The sequence below is a fragment of the Genypterus blacodes genome, unplaced genomic scaffold (genome assembly GCF_046128005.1).
Source record: "Genypterus blacodes isolate CSIRO-AG114 ecotype Tasmania unplaced genomic scaffold, CSIRO-AGI_Gbla_v1 ptg000039l_1, whole genome shotgun sequence".
Lineage (NCBI taxonomy): Eukaryota > Metazoa > Chordata > Actinopteri > Ophidiiformes > Ophidiidae > Genypterus > Genypterus blacodes.
Genome location: NW_027466852.1, coordinates 769,615 through 784,844, shown reverse-complemented (window position 1 = coordinate 784,844; position 15,230 = coordinate 769,615). Strand labels below are relative to the sequence as shown.

Below are 15,230 nucleotides of genomic sequence, written 5' to 3'. Positions count from 1 at the left end.
ACTGCAATGACTTAAGCTTGGACGTTGCTTATAAAGAAGTGAAACAAGTCACAGGTAACCAAGGAAAGTAACTCTTAGGCAACTGGTCCACCAAAAAGACTCCCAAAGATATTCCTTGGATATCATGACCTGGATGACTGAGAACCTTCACAGACGAGCCACAAGTAAGAGAAACAGAGAGAATGGAAAGAGAACAAGAGGTTGAAAAGCAGGTCATTGTGAAATGAATGGAGAAGAGAAGAATCAATTCCTTCTACCTACATCTATCTACAACAGGAAAGTTCAAGAAACACCAGAAGCAAAAATTTGGAAGCATGGCCATGTGTACAAATGTGTGTGTATACTCACTCATCAAGTACGTCCTCTGTATCCATCCTTCTGTAAAACTTTGACAGTTTCATGGAGAAGAAGATGCTGGGGATCAAAAACACAGTGGAGAACCCCAGCCCGAGCCAGTATGTGTTCTAAAAACACACACACACACACACACAAAGGCGCATGCACACACACACACATACACACACACACAAACCCACAAACCTGAATTATTGTATTGTCACACCATAAGCACAATAATTACAACCTTGTGAAACATAACGCATATGTCTTACACACGCATGCACACATGCACAAACGCATTCACATGTACATGCATGTTTTCCTTAATCTGAGCTGTGAGAGTTAAAGTATACCAAAGCCATGACTTTGGTATGACATGCTTACGTTCCTGGTCTTCATCTCAAACCTGATAGCAGGTTTCAGATTTCATTGCTACGGTTCAAACAAAGACACACACACGGGTACACATTTTATACTAATAGTATAACATATAAAAAAGATATAGTATATATTTTATACAAATAATATAAAGTGTGCAAAAACACACCATAAAATATAGAAGTGCAGATATGTACACAGTCTGTGGCTTGTTTGAGCAGCCATTAAACTCACATACATGATAGAGTTGATACATATACGTACAGTTTTATAACTCCTAAGGGCCCTGGGTGAGAACACTAAACATTCTATGTGTATGTAACTCCCCACCCTCCCTCAAAACACTCTATGCCATCTCAGTGTGTGAACAGTGTGTGCAGCAGGAGAACATGCTGTTCTCGTACTGCACCGTCTTCCTTGCTCCCAAAACCCAAAGGTCCCTCAAAGGAATCTTTGTCTCTAGTAAAAGCACACACACTGCACATGTACTGTACAGAGCAGTGCACCTCGGCATCCTGCCAGGCACATGTCAAACGCGCGCACACACACACAAACACACACACACACACACACACACAAACACAAACACACACACACACACACACACACACACACACACACACACACGCACACACACTCACTCACTCACTCACTCACTCACTCACTCACTCACTCACTCACTCGCTCACTCACTCACACATGCACAGCGTTCTAATTTCTTACCACTGAATCTAGTAAGAAGCTGCAGGCTACTATCTCCATGCTGTCCAAAATGTTACTGATGGGTTTACACGGAGCCACCTCCAATTCCAGCTGTACAAGGGAGGACGTGCACATGAACACACACACACACACACACACATATACAGAGAAAACCACACACATATATTACAAAGACCATTATTACAACCAATATTTACAATTCAAATTCTTTCAATGGAATAGGTTTCCTGGTCAATTCATATATTCTCTTACAGTCTGTAGTCTAAACATTTGGATTCCATTACTGAGGGTTTTTTGTTTTTTCACTGTGAGAAGTCCTAAATGATAAATCTGTAAGTTATAGGCGTGCAGAGCTGAAGTGAAAGTATACTCACAGCGGAACGAGCCCAGTCTATGTATTGTAGGAAGTAACCTGCTATATCCTCCATGTACACCTTTGTTTCCTAAATAACAAGAAGACATTTAAAGGTTAGACGATGTGTAGCATATAGGTGAACTCGTAGATCAGTGAGCCGTCTGCACAAACTGGAGATTTTCCTCCTCAAGATGTTTTGTGATGACTTAAGCAACAGAGTTTTCAGGGTAGAAACACTTTCTAAGGCAACAGTGAACACATTAGTATATAGCTAAACTTATACAGCTTAACCCTCACATTCTTTTTTGCACTAGAGGTGATTCTTTTGTTTCAATCAGGGTCCATTCAAAGGCCTACACACTTGGTGAATGAACTCCTGGATGCGCCAACAAAAAAAACAAAACAACCTGAGTAACCTGTTTCATACAATAAATCAAATTGTCTCACCTTAAGGTAAATGTGTGGAAACCAATTTCCTAGCTTTGATAAAAAAAATGCTGATTATGTCATTAATTGTGACTTTGTCTCATAATTTCAACCTTTTGTCTCATATTTTGAGTTTTTGATTGCATAATTTGAATTTTATCTCATTTTTTTTAACTTTATCTCTTAATTTCGATTTTTTTTCCCCGACTTAAGATGAGGATTTGATTGAGGTTTTCTTTTTTGTACTGGCAGATATCGGCTGTCATCTATGTATAATGTTATTTCTGATCAGGTCAAGGCAAACCCAACCATATTTGCTATTGACAGTCAATAAAACTGAGGAGGAGAAATGTGTGTTTTTGCATCTGTTCAGTTTGCCTTCTTTCATACTGAATTCACTCTAGTAAATACAAATGAAGATCATGTTAAGTTGCATTGATGCTACCTCATGTTATACCTTATTGCACAATGGAAAGCTTGTAGCTCCAGTCCTGGCAGGGCCTTGAAATAAAAGCCTTATTTCTATTACTAAGTCTTTAAAGATATAATGAGGAAACAATGAGCTTTATGTGTACATTTTAATCATTTCCTATTTCATGGCTCTATAACCTATTGTTAGGTCTGTATTTCTGTGATTATGTTTGAAAATATTTTACCTCCTTGACCACTTCTGGGGTACTGTGACTAATGAAGTCCTCTACTGAATTGATGGCAGTCAGGGTCCGGTTGATTATGCCCTAAGACACACAGAGAGATTCACTTATTATGTAGAGGAACACAAACATGCCAGTGTAGTGGAGTGTTATTGCTTAGTGTGTTGGTCCTCACCTCCATGGCCTTTGAATTATCTTGTATGAGCTGCAAACTGCCTGTCATTTCTGTCTGTATTAAAAAAACACACACACACCTTTACCAAACAAACTAAGCACTGGATGCTCAAGAACAAATGTGTGTACTGCAAATTGTGTGTTTGCGTGAGTGTGTGTGTGTGTGAGAGAGAGAGAGAGAGAGAGCGAGAGGTGATGAGAAGACTCAAAATTACCAGATGTTTAAGCTGCGTTTCCAAAGTGCCTGACTGAATGGCCTCCAGTTGGCCCACTAGTATCTTCAGGTCTGTCTGATGATCGACGTGAGCGGCCGCCTGTACACACACACAGGGAGAGCTTGTTGCAGTTACAGATTATTGAGTTAAATAGTGCTACTGCACAGTTGCTGTATCGTGCAAGCACCATGAATGTGTGTGCGCGTGTGTGTGTGTGTGTGCACGTGTGTATGTGTGTGTGTGTGTGTGCAGGGATGAATGGGTTTCTTGTTCTGACCAGCAGTGACCACAAATTAAAAGAGTTTCCCAGAAAGAAGCTGTCTGTGTGCTTGTGTGTGTATACGTGCTGATACACACTATAACAAACATGAATGGGTGTGATACTCGGCTTTAGAGATTTCATGTATTGCATGTATTTCACACAGTCTACAACAACCCTCGCAATATTTATGAAACTTAACCAGTCGATCCAAAACCTAGAAAATATAATAGTTTTAGACTCTAAAAAAGAAGCTTCTTAATATGAAAAGTGGAAAGCGTGAGAGGAAGTGAAGACATTTCAATCACTCAGCATAACTTTCTTTGATTTTCTACAAAGGATATATGTTTTTTTATATCTAAGGAAAAGATAAACAACATTTATTTAGATTTCATTAACAGCAATCATTCTGTGGCTGTAATAAGGACAATCGGACTCACCGTGTAATGCTTTACGTGTTTGGTGATTTTCTCTAGCGTATGTTTGAATTCTGTCTTTGACTAAAACAAACATAAACACACAAAGAAGGGTTAGGATAATTAGTTCAAATGTAAAGCATTGTTTTCAGTTTCTTCTTTCCAAAGCTTCATTTGTTGTGGTTCTAAGCATATGTTGTATCTTCTAGAACATCTAGATCATCTTGTTGAGAGAGAGTGATTACCTGCAGCAGGTACCCAGTTAAGCTGATTTTCATTTCAAAGTTCTGTAAGGATTCTTTGGTTTTAGCATCCAGAATTTCAACCTTCGGCACATTCACCGCCACATTCTCAAACACTTTGGCCATTTCCTTTTTGAACTGTTGTAACACAAATACACACACACACACAGACACACACATGCACACACACACACACACACACACACACACACACACACACACACACACACACACACACAGAGGAAGGTGGTCAGTCACCATTACGACATGAATAAGACAGATCTCCATTAGCATAGACATGTGATCGGAAGCTCACCGCAGATATGTCGACGAAAGCGTTTAAGTCGAAAATGGCTTCCAGCTTCAGGGCTTGATACAGACCATTGTTTTCGTGGCACTCTCTGTAAGAAACACACACATGCATGGTCTCACACTCAACATTCTCCTTCTCAATGTATGTGTGTTATTAGCCATTAATTACTCAATCCAGGCAAGTACAGTATTTGACCTACTGACAGCATTCAAATGTCAGCTTACCTGTATATCGATCCAAGAGACACGTCAACCCTTGAAGGCATGACCTTGCCAATAATTGGTTTAATCATACCTGCTTCGTCTATGACCTTACACACACACACACACACACACACACACACACACACGTATGATCATCAGCACAGAGCCAGTAACTTATCTCTGCTGTAAAATTATCCTTCACAGATCAAATGCAGATAGGACAGTACAGAAAGTTAGTAAAGGGGGAGGGAGAGGAAGTGAGTGAGTGTTTGTTCTTCCTACCTTGTATATCTGCCGGTTAGCCATAGGTTCACACAGCAGCTTCTCCACGTTACCTCCAACGAAAAGCAACGAGGTCACTATGGCCATCAGCAGCCAGGCAAACATAAAACTGAAACCAACTCCCCTGGGACAGAAAAACACAGAGAGAGCACCAGTCAGTCTATTATCATTTTTGGCTTCATATAATTGGCTTCCTTCATTCCATCAGGCAAAATAACCAAAATCAACATTTCACTCAGCTGGTAAACTTCTGTTGAGTCATTTAAACTATGTATTAGAATATATATATATAAAGATTACATGATGTATGGGTTGCACCATTCAAAATAAATGTTAGCCACTGTTGGAAATTATTAGACGTGGAACCAAGTCATTCCTTTACAGGTCACATTTAATCTCCAGTCCTAATAATCCCAAACCCAAACCTAAACATTTTGATTTCTAAAGCAGCCATAATGCATCGAAATAGTCCAGTCCATTTACACTGAAGTCAAAGTCCTGTTGTCTTTTTTTTTTAACCTGTCAAGTCTCAAGTCAGAAAATGTATGACTCATGTCCAAATGTCCAAATTGAGTCTAAAACATGTGACAGCCCTACAGTTTGAGGCCATCCTGGTAACCTACGCCAATAACAGGTTGCCGCCAGTGTTTGACATGCAGCCCCGGCTAGTGGGCGTGGCCTGCGGTTTGAATCCACTGGCTCCACACAACAGACCCAGGAGGCTGAAGGCCACGATCAGGACGACAGCGCACAGCACGGCCAGGCAGCCAATCCACCTGCAGTGGCAGATGAGCACACACACACACAAACACACAAAACCATGTTATAGCTAAGCAAAAATAAATAATAGTTTTCCTTAAGTCCAAAATTGTACTTGAGGAAATGTATTTAGCGAAGCTAAACAACAAACTATCCATCATCTTTACACACACACGCACGCGGACGCGCACACACACACACACACACACACACACACACACACACACACACCTGTAGAAATCAATCTGGTCCATCAGTGGGTAAAGGGACTCAATACTATGCTGTATTTCATTGAGGGAAGTACAGACTTTATCTGTAGCACTTTGAAGGGCAAGTCCCTTGACACCGTCACGGAGGACCTTTGAAACATCATCCAGCCTGGCTTTCACCTCTAAACATACAAACAGACAGAAAGTTACAAAAAATGCACTGTTCATTTGCTCCATATCTACATACACAGTTGAAGAAAAAAAGAAAAGACAAGCGACAGAGGAAAACTTACGAGGTAAACCTGTGGTTTCATCCAAAAGTTGCAGGTGAGAGAAGAGTGTTACAATGAAACTTAAAGCATCCTCATCCCATGTGCAGTATAAATATAATCAATACTCACACCTTAAGATTTGATTTAGATCAACCACACACACACCAACACAAATCAACATAAAAGCATTTGTATACCTTGGACAATGGCTTGGGAATGCGCTTTAATCTGTGTTGGTGTTTCGTCGAAGGAGGAGTAGGCCTAGGGGTACAAAAGAAAAAGAAGATCCATGGAGACAGGGTGTGAAAAAGAACAAGACATTATCCGATGGATGATGTAATGGAGCAAAATCTGAAGACGTACCTTCTTGATCATCACGCTTATGTCCGCAATCGGTAGCTTATCAATACTTTCCAAGAAGGGAGTGAAATCTGGGAGCTGATGTGGAGGTAAGTGAGGAATTGCAGTCAGGATTTTTGTTTCTCCATGCATCATGTCGGCAATTACTGTCATAGTCTCTAATTGGAAACTTTGTTCTTACCTCTGCCTTTTTCGACTCTTTTGTAATGTTAGGAATTTGCAAATTATTGTATGCATTTAGACTCTTGATTACTACGTTCAGCTCAGCCGCAAGCTCCGCTTCAGCTGCATCGATCTTCCTCAGGATCAAGACGGAAGTGCTCATGGCTTTCTTGGTCCTTATTATGGCTAAAGAAGAGAGCGGAAGAAGGAAAATGAGTGACGCACTTTGATCTGACTTTGATCAAACAATAAAACAATGAAATACCTACACAAACGAAGGCAAAGGCACTGACAGCACTGATGAAAATCACAACAAAAGCAAGGAAAACTACAATATGACTATTTACAGTAGGTTACACTGGGGATCCAGATACCAGGACACAACTACTGCAACAGCAAATCCACATCATCTTTAAATGATTACCTTGGATCATATTTTCAATATTCACTTTAAATGCACGAGGAGGACAGAAAAGGAAAATAGATGCGGAAAAACAAGTAAGTGAAAACATGCATTCAAACATGCACCTGGATTCTGAGATTTTTAAAAAGGAATCAGCAGCAGCATTAGAGCTTCAAATGCGCCAACACAGTAAACAAATCCACAATAAGTACAATTGTTTTGTTAAATTTACCAATTTTGCCCAATTTTCAAATAGAGATGTTAATTATGCAATAAAGGAGAGGCAACTGAGTGAAAATCTGAGTGATATCAGCTTTGCTCAATGACCACAGGGCTGCATTGGGTTGGGTTGAGAGGAGGTCAACAGAAGTTAGGATGAATTGAAATGAAGTTTTATTACCCTCTGACGTGTCTAAAGTGCTCTTCAGTGGGGGAAACAGCTGACGCTCCATCTGACTTTGGATCCTAACACCCAGCAAAGGTACAATGTCTGTCAGGAAACAGGAGACACACATGAGCGGGCAACGACATTTAAACCACTAGAGAGATATATGCATCAACATGACCACTTACTGTCCAGGTCTGACACGGCTTTCTCCTTTGCTGCGGCAAACTGTTCTATCAAATAATCAATTTGCTGCAATAGGAAATGCAGAGGCATTAAAGCAGCATGAGAAACTGACACGTGAACATCTTAGTTTAACGTGTACACGCATGTTTATACCCCAGGTGTGCTGTTAGCAAATGTCTTCAGGTCTCTGAAATTGCTCGTGACGAGTCGCCGAGTGCTCTTGATTTGGGTGGTGATGTTTTGGTTGGCAGCATGGGCGACGATAATTCCCGTACTGACACACACACACACACACACACACACACAGACACACACACACACACACACACACACACACACACACACACACAGACAGACAGACAGACAGACAGACAGACAGAATAAGTAAGGCTATACAGTGAGCGCACCACAGTTAACCAGCAGAGGGCAGCAAGCCCGCACAAGGATGGATTAATGATCCATTAGGCTGAACGTGCACACAGGTGCATGTTGTGGCTGATAATGGCTGCATTCCAAGTGTTAGGGCTCTGGTATTGTGTGTGATGGCTCATTGGCACACATATTACACACACATTATATGCTAATACTTTATAGTAAACTTTATCTACTCCATATTGGCAGTTAATCGTTCTTCTTTGTATTATTTGATGATACAGCACAACAACTTTCTCCAAAAGTTAATTACTCCCAGATGATACAGGAAGAGAGAAAAAGACGAGAGGGAGAAGGAGAGAGATCTGAGATCTGAAAGAATAACAATAATGAACTCAGATGATCAGACAGTGCCAATGAGACTCACATGATGAAGACGGTGGTGGCAACGAGGCAGGTAGTGTAGAAACTCCTTTGGCACACAGCTTTATTACTCTGTCTCTGGTGCATCTCCCCTCCACAGTTTTCACAGCATCGACACGCACAGACACACATTCCCACGATGGGTAACAGGAGGACGAACCCAAACCCGACGGCAGCACATATGATGAAGCCGGTCTCATAGTGCATCCACTGCAAGAGGAGAGGGCCAGAGATCATTTCAACACCGACACATCATGTAAACTGATCACCTCATCTTGGCATTCATCACGCCATCTAATCTCAGTATCAGTCCCCGCACAGCATGTCATTGGTAACAATCTAGTACTGCACAACGCTATGACACGCTCACCTGTAGCCATAGGATGATGTTTTCTGGCTGCAAAACCGCAGCATTGAGCGCATGGCAGAAATAGGGACAACACGAGGGGCGTGGGTACACACACAGACACACAGGGTTAGTGTGATAGTCACGAGATTAAGAGAAGGCAGAATTCCAATTTCTAAAGAGGAACTTGAAGGTAACGTTACCAGCTACAAACAAAAAGTGGTGTTATAATCAAACTTTTAAAAACAACCAATGGAATCCCTGAAGTCCCATCGAAATTTCAATAGTACAAAGCTTAACGTTGATTGGGATCTACTCTTTGACACAGGCTGAAAGTTAACAACTCAACCAAAGCTGCTAGATTAGTAAGCAGCGCTCTGTAATGTTGTTAATGTTTGTTGTCCTGATCAGAAATGTGTAAAACCTGCAAGTATGTCTGTGAACGAAGCTCAGCTGTTCACACAGACACACATTGGGCCTGAAAACCACATTTAGCCATCCTTTAGTTTATTCAGCTCGTCCGTCGTACATAAAAAGTGAATTCTGTAAATGTACTTTTTAAGACAACAGCCTTAAAATGAAAACAAACAAATAATGTAGATGTACCAGTCTACACTCAGATAATCATGCGTTTATGATTTTCAACTGACAGCAAACCTACCTTTCTCCAGTCCTTCTTCAATTGTTTGACGTCTGTCATGTTCTGCTTAATGACTTGAACAATAAGATCTGAAAGATAGAATTGGATGGTAATCAGTTAATACAGCAGTTTCCTTTATAACAATTATTTATCATCCAATCACATGTTTATAGACAAGACAATCATTGAATCAATCATTGAAGAATTGACATTAAGATAAAACAATATAGGAGAAAAGACATTACTATGACTTTGGAACCATCCAGATTATTGATTCTGAAAAATTCTTCATGGCTAGATCAAGCTGGAAAAGTCCGTTTTTTTCAATACGGTCTATTTCTCACCATTTTGCTATGATTGGCAAACAAGCTGCATGTGCCGTAGCTCATGGATTAATCAGTCTACTTTATCTATAGTTCACCCAAACGTGGTGGAAATCTACATTGATGGAAGTGAACATTTGTCAAAATCTGTATTTCTCTTTTGTGGTCTGTTAATAATCCAGATGCAGCATATGAGCACATCCAAGTTGTGCCTCTATGCCACCTGTTGCTGCTCAGCTGCTTAGTTAGCATTACACACCCCGGGTAGTTAAGCTTAGACAGCTTAGTTCAGTGACCCAGTATAGACGGTGGGTACCACCAAACGAAAGGGAGCACAGAGGCTAAACCAGCAGGATAATAACCCTGGAAGGATGATTCAAGACCGCTAAACATGGAGCAAGGCATGTAAAGAGTAGCTTGCTTACATACATACAGCAAAATCCCTGTGCAAAATGTCACATCTTGTTTTCATGCTCTGTCCTTGCAAAATGTTGGTTGAGGGCGTCCCTGGCAGTGAGGACACGTGTAGGAGGTTTCAACGCAAATATTTACATTGAAGACATATTTTGCAGTGCGTCCGCCACATGGCAACCTGTGTGTTTCACCACATTGGCTAGAACTGAAAAAGCTTTTCAGACAAACGTTTGAAATGTCGATACTCAGATCCAGTGGTTGCACTTCACCTTCTGAGACATCGTACTCCCTTGAACCTTCCAGCTGTCGTGATCGTTCACCTTTCACTGAAACTTCTGCTGGGCCTGTAAGACTACAAATGGGATATATCCTACAACCTTCTTACAGCCCTGTGTAAATATAGGTTAGCGCCCAATCCTACGCTGTGACCTGCACGGGGGAGATTAGCGGGAGTGTGAACGCAGCCTTACACAACCTCCATCTCTGCTGAATTGGACATTATAGGCTTTGTATGACAAAAAACAAGCAAGGTGGGAGCCAAGGTGGGAGTCATTGTATTTGTGTTTTTTCTCAAGATTCAGTCAAATGAATTTCTCTTACATAACCTATTGGGAGGTCAAAGTGCGCTGGAGTAAACACTCTGAGAGCCAAAGACAGTCGCGGTTTTAAACTTATCTCCAACATGTCTCGTAGTGTGATCGGATTTTCCAACCAAATCAAAGTCAAAACAAAATAAAACAGTAATATCAGGACTAATTCATCGCGCGTGTGTGTCTGTGTGTGTGTGTGACAGTGTACTGGTGGTAGTCGTGTAGTGTTATCATTAGCCCTATGACTGTTAATCCTCTAATCTACCCTGTGTGTGTGTGTGTATCTGCGTACACACACTGCGTACACACACTCTAAACTAACCATTCATCACGTGTACAGCATTCCAACATTCTACAAAGACTAGAGCGAGTCAGGATGAAGAGCACAGCCGTCAGTCAGGAGGATGAAACTGATGACCTCTGACTGAACTTCACATCCTCTACCTATCTGACCCAAGCAGATCAATGAGGTTTGGCCCCCAGACGCCACTCACTGACTGACACCAATACAAAGTTCATTCATGGCCAATCAGCTATTTGCCTTTCTTCAGTCTCCCTACAGTCCTTCTGTTGCACTTGATCTCTAAATCTATGTCCGTGTTTATGTCATCCTTGCTTAGTAACACACACATTTTTTATATTGAGAAATTAAGAAAAATATATAGAAATGTTTAAACAATGTTTTACATACTTCCACTGCTAAAGCTTTGGTTTTTAGATGAAATCTGTCTATTAATCTCATCTCATAGAAACGGGTTCATTTGTCCGTAACAATGTGCGACAACCATGCGGACACGAGGTTGCAAAAGTGTTACAGAGTTACATGATAATAATAGACACCACAAAAGTATTTATAAAAAGTGTGAGCTATTTTCTACTTGGTTCTGCAGGTAGAAAAAAGTAGTTTAGTGTAACAGAACTGCCTTTGTTTACACATTTCTTTGTGAAATATGTTTGAATGAAGTTTGTGCTGAGCTTTACGATGTGACATTTTTCCATATTTCATTGTTTTATTAGTTGAATCACCTTAATTGTGTTTCTTCACACTTTTTATCACAACTCCTGTAAAGACACTAAACACAGTGCCTCTGAATGGACTAACAATGGTTCTGGTTTTTAGGATCTAAACTCTACAGGACTCTATTAAAGCTGTTCACTATTCACTGTTCTACTAATTAGGTGCTTTCGATTGGTACATCAAAAACTACATTTCTGAAATCAATCTCCCCTTTACTGTAACCGAGGTAACCAATTGTGCATCAAACACGAGACACACATTACTGCCTTTAAAGTAACATACTGCAGATAAATGAATGAATGGACGAATATAATAACATAAAACATGAAAGCAGGCCACACAACCGTACTCATAACGGATTACTCTCAGCTTTACCATTGGCTATATTGTCCATTACTATTGACATGCACAAGGGTGACAGAAAGTTGGAAACATGACGTTAAATGTCTCAAAAAGGTGTTTTACTAAACCTCTGGTTCATTCTGTTGCTACATTGTGAATAACCTGGTAAAAGTAACAGCATGCGTGATTTTCAAACGCCTTCCACACTGGAATTTGCTGATTTTACGATGCCTAGTACTCCTCTGAGGACTGGCTGTGTGCTTACATGCTGTGCTTGAATGACATCTGTCAGTCAAAACTTAAGTCACCTGTTAGGCCACTACTTCTGTATGATTCTCTTATGTATAATAAGTTTGGTGAGCAGCAAACTCCTCACCTAGTTCCACACAATTTGAACATGAAATCAGTGCAATCACTAGAATAACTGAAAACCTGTGTGGGTGTATGTGGTCTTCAATAGATCAATCAACACAAAACAATGTGGACAATAATCTCAGACGTTTGCCATTATTCAGTTATAAATGCTGCTGATTCTACATTCTCAAATATTACGATTTGCTTCTTCTGGGCATCTGTCACTATTACTGACAGTGTACACAAATCATTTCTAGGTGGCAATGGTCTTTTTTATCCTGGCCTTTGCTAGGTATTCTATTTCTTCACTTGCACATAAATGTGTTCTGCCTCTGAATTCCAGCATTGGATCTGGCATACCTGTTTGCTTCCTAAGTTGAAACATTCATGGTATGGGCAATCCTATTAAGAGATCTTAGGTTTTCTCTCATCTGAAACGGCTTAACTCAGCCATAACATTCTCACCTTAAGCTCAAAGAGCATCATAGGCTACAGCCTTCCTGGATCGTCCGGGTCTACCACTCCAACTTCAAACTCAAATCTAAAGGCTTTGCCATTTTGATCAATAAAATAACACATTTTTTACACGCTAATGTTATTGCTGTTAAAAATGGTGGATTTCGTATAGTTGCTGAACTTGCTCCCTCTCTCTGTCTTACAATGGTTAAGCAACATTTCTTAAGATTGAGAAAATTAAATACACAAGGAGGGGACACACTGATACGTTCTAGCACTAATGGCCGCCAATCTTATCTTCCTTTACAAATCTGAACGTTGTGTCAGATTAATGGCTGGGTTGTTTTTTTAACACTTAATAAACCATTTTGTTGGGTTATTAGTGGGCCAGGATGGGGTGTGTGAATCTACGCTTGTGTGGCTTCTGGGGTTTGGGGTTGGAAATTTTGCCGAGGTGGTGTTATGATCATGACATGTAATTTCCGGAGCCATGGATTGATGTCATCCTAAAAAGACCGCACCTATGATATCATCCAAAAAAATCTGAAACTCCAGGGATGTATTGGCCTGTCATGTCACCAGAACTGGCTGTGCTTTGATGCCAGTGTTTTTTGTTTCCCTTTTCACATGTGTATTACATCCTTGTTCTCATATTTGTTCTGCAAAATCTCCAAAATGTTTCACAACGCATGGTCACTGTCATGCCAAGTTCTTTCTTCAATGAAAATATTCAGCAAAAAGAAATCAGTGATGGAAACAACCAGCTGCAGCTCTACGTGTGTGTGTGTGTGTGTGTGTGCGCGCGTGTGCGCTTGTGCTTGTGCGTGTGCGTGCATGTTACAACCAGGTGGTCTGCCTATGCGTGTGTGACTGTGTATCAAACTGGAAAGTCCCTGGCAGTAGCAGCATATGGTCCAGTGGCTTAAGGTCTTACGCTGTGACTGAGAAAGCCTCCTCTAATCGCTGATCTGCTAATTGATTACCCACCAGGCCAAACCCTGCACACCAAAATGGCAGCAACTTAAAACCTCAAAATCCTATTTTCACCCTCCATTGTGACCACGCATAGTTGTAACTCAGCAACTAATAAACAGCCAGTGCAGGAAGCATTCTAGTACTGAAACAACTCATCAGTCTGCAGTCAATAGAAAAGAACGATTGAAATACCTGATATGAATAATCTATCGGGCATTTCGGTTGACGGTACCACATAAATGAAGTCAGTGAATGATGCTTTGTGTTCTTGTTGACTTTTTTGTCTTTTTTAAACAAAATATAAAAAAGAAAAATCAAAAGCTGTAAGAGATTTGGCGAGATTGAATGCCAAAATGTTTAAACCCTGTATCTCACAACAAACCTTAGAGTACTGAGGTCACAACCTGACGCATAAATATTCCAAAGTGCTCTTTTATATTTCCATTGTAAATCGAAGAGCAAATTTTCTTTCTTTGACAGTCCACACAAAAGAAGCTACCCCAGGCTGTCACCTTGGACTCTGGCACTGTATGACAAGCCTTTACAATTGCCATTTCACTTTAAAATGCAAATCATTGTGGCTCAGTGAGCCTTTCTGCAGGTTTGCATGTACTCCCTGTTTACTCGCAGGCTCCGAAAGACATGTTGACATGTCAGTAAATCAGTAAATCAGTGCAAATCCCCTCTTTCTGTATGAACTAAGAGGTTTTGGATTTTGGTGTTTTGATTTATGATGTAAACTAGGGGGCCTACTGGTCACATGCACGCGTACACGCACACACACACAACTATTTACATTGACAGGTAGCAAATAAGCCTAAGTTTGTCTAAAATAAAACAATGAGAGGAAAAGTCTAAGGGCTACTCTCACCTTTAGGGACGGGGTTGGGCTGAACCACGTACAGAAACGCATGGACCATGTGGAAGAGGACCCCCATGGCTCCTGGTTCGTAGTAGGCGTGAGTGTCATAGACCGTCGCCGGGACAAAACCAAATTCCATCGGCACCGCACGTGGAGGGTAAGGTGTTTGTGGTCGGTTTACTTCGGGCGACTTCCCGCCGCTCGTGCCCCCCCAGCAGAGCAACAAGACGAGCCAACTTGTCCACAACATGGCTCAGAAAAAAGCAAAAGTAGAAAGAAATAGAAAGAAGAAGAAGAAGAAGAAGAAGAAGAAGAAGAGTCCTGTTTTGACAGAGACAATGGGTCAATAGCGCAGTTCTGAGCCGGGGGGTGGGGGGTGGGGTGGGATGGGGAATGCCGTG

General features: G+C 41.0%; 1 protein-coding gene across 1 annotated transcript; it reads right to left on the bottom strand.

The window, feature by feature from the left end:
• Positions 1 to 344: 344 nt before the first annotated feature.
• LOC142996914 (prominin-1-A-like) lies at positions 345 to 15,079 on the bottom strand. Its single transcript, XM_076148039.1, has 21 exons — positions 14,839 to 15,079; positions 9,517 to 9,584; positions 8,880 to 8,906; positions 8,514 to 8,719; positions 7,868 to 7,988; positions 7,717 to 7,780; positions 7,544 to 7,633; positions 6,760 to 6,926; positions 6,582 to 6,656; positions 6,416 to 6,479; positions 5,969 to 6,128; positions 5,602 to 5,754; positions 4,979 to 5,102; positions 4,497 to 4,577; positions 4,184 to 4,318; positions 3,963 to 4,022; positions 3,264 to 3,362; positions 2,878 to 2,958; positions 1,815 to 1,883; positions 1,441 to 1,530; positions 345 to 464 (listed from the first exon to the last, which is right to left on the bottom strand). Exons 1-21 carry the CDS (start codon positions 15,077 to 15,079, stop codon positions 345 to 347), a joined length of 2,295 nt encoding a protein of 764 aa, XP_076004154.1.
• Between the last annotated feature and the right edge of the window lie 151 nt (positions 15,080 to 15,230).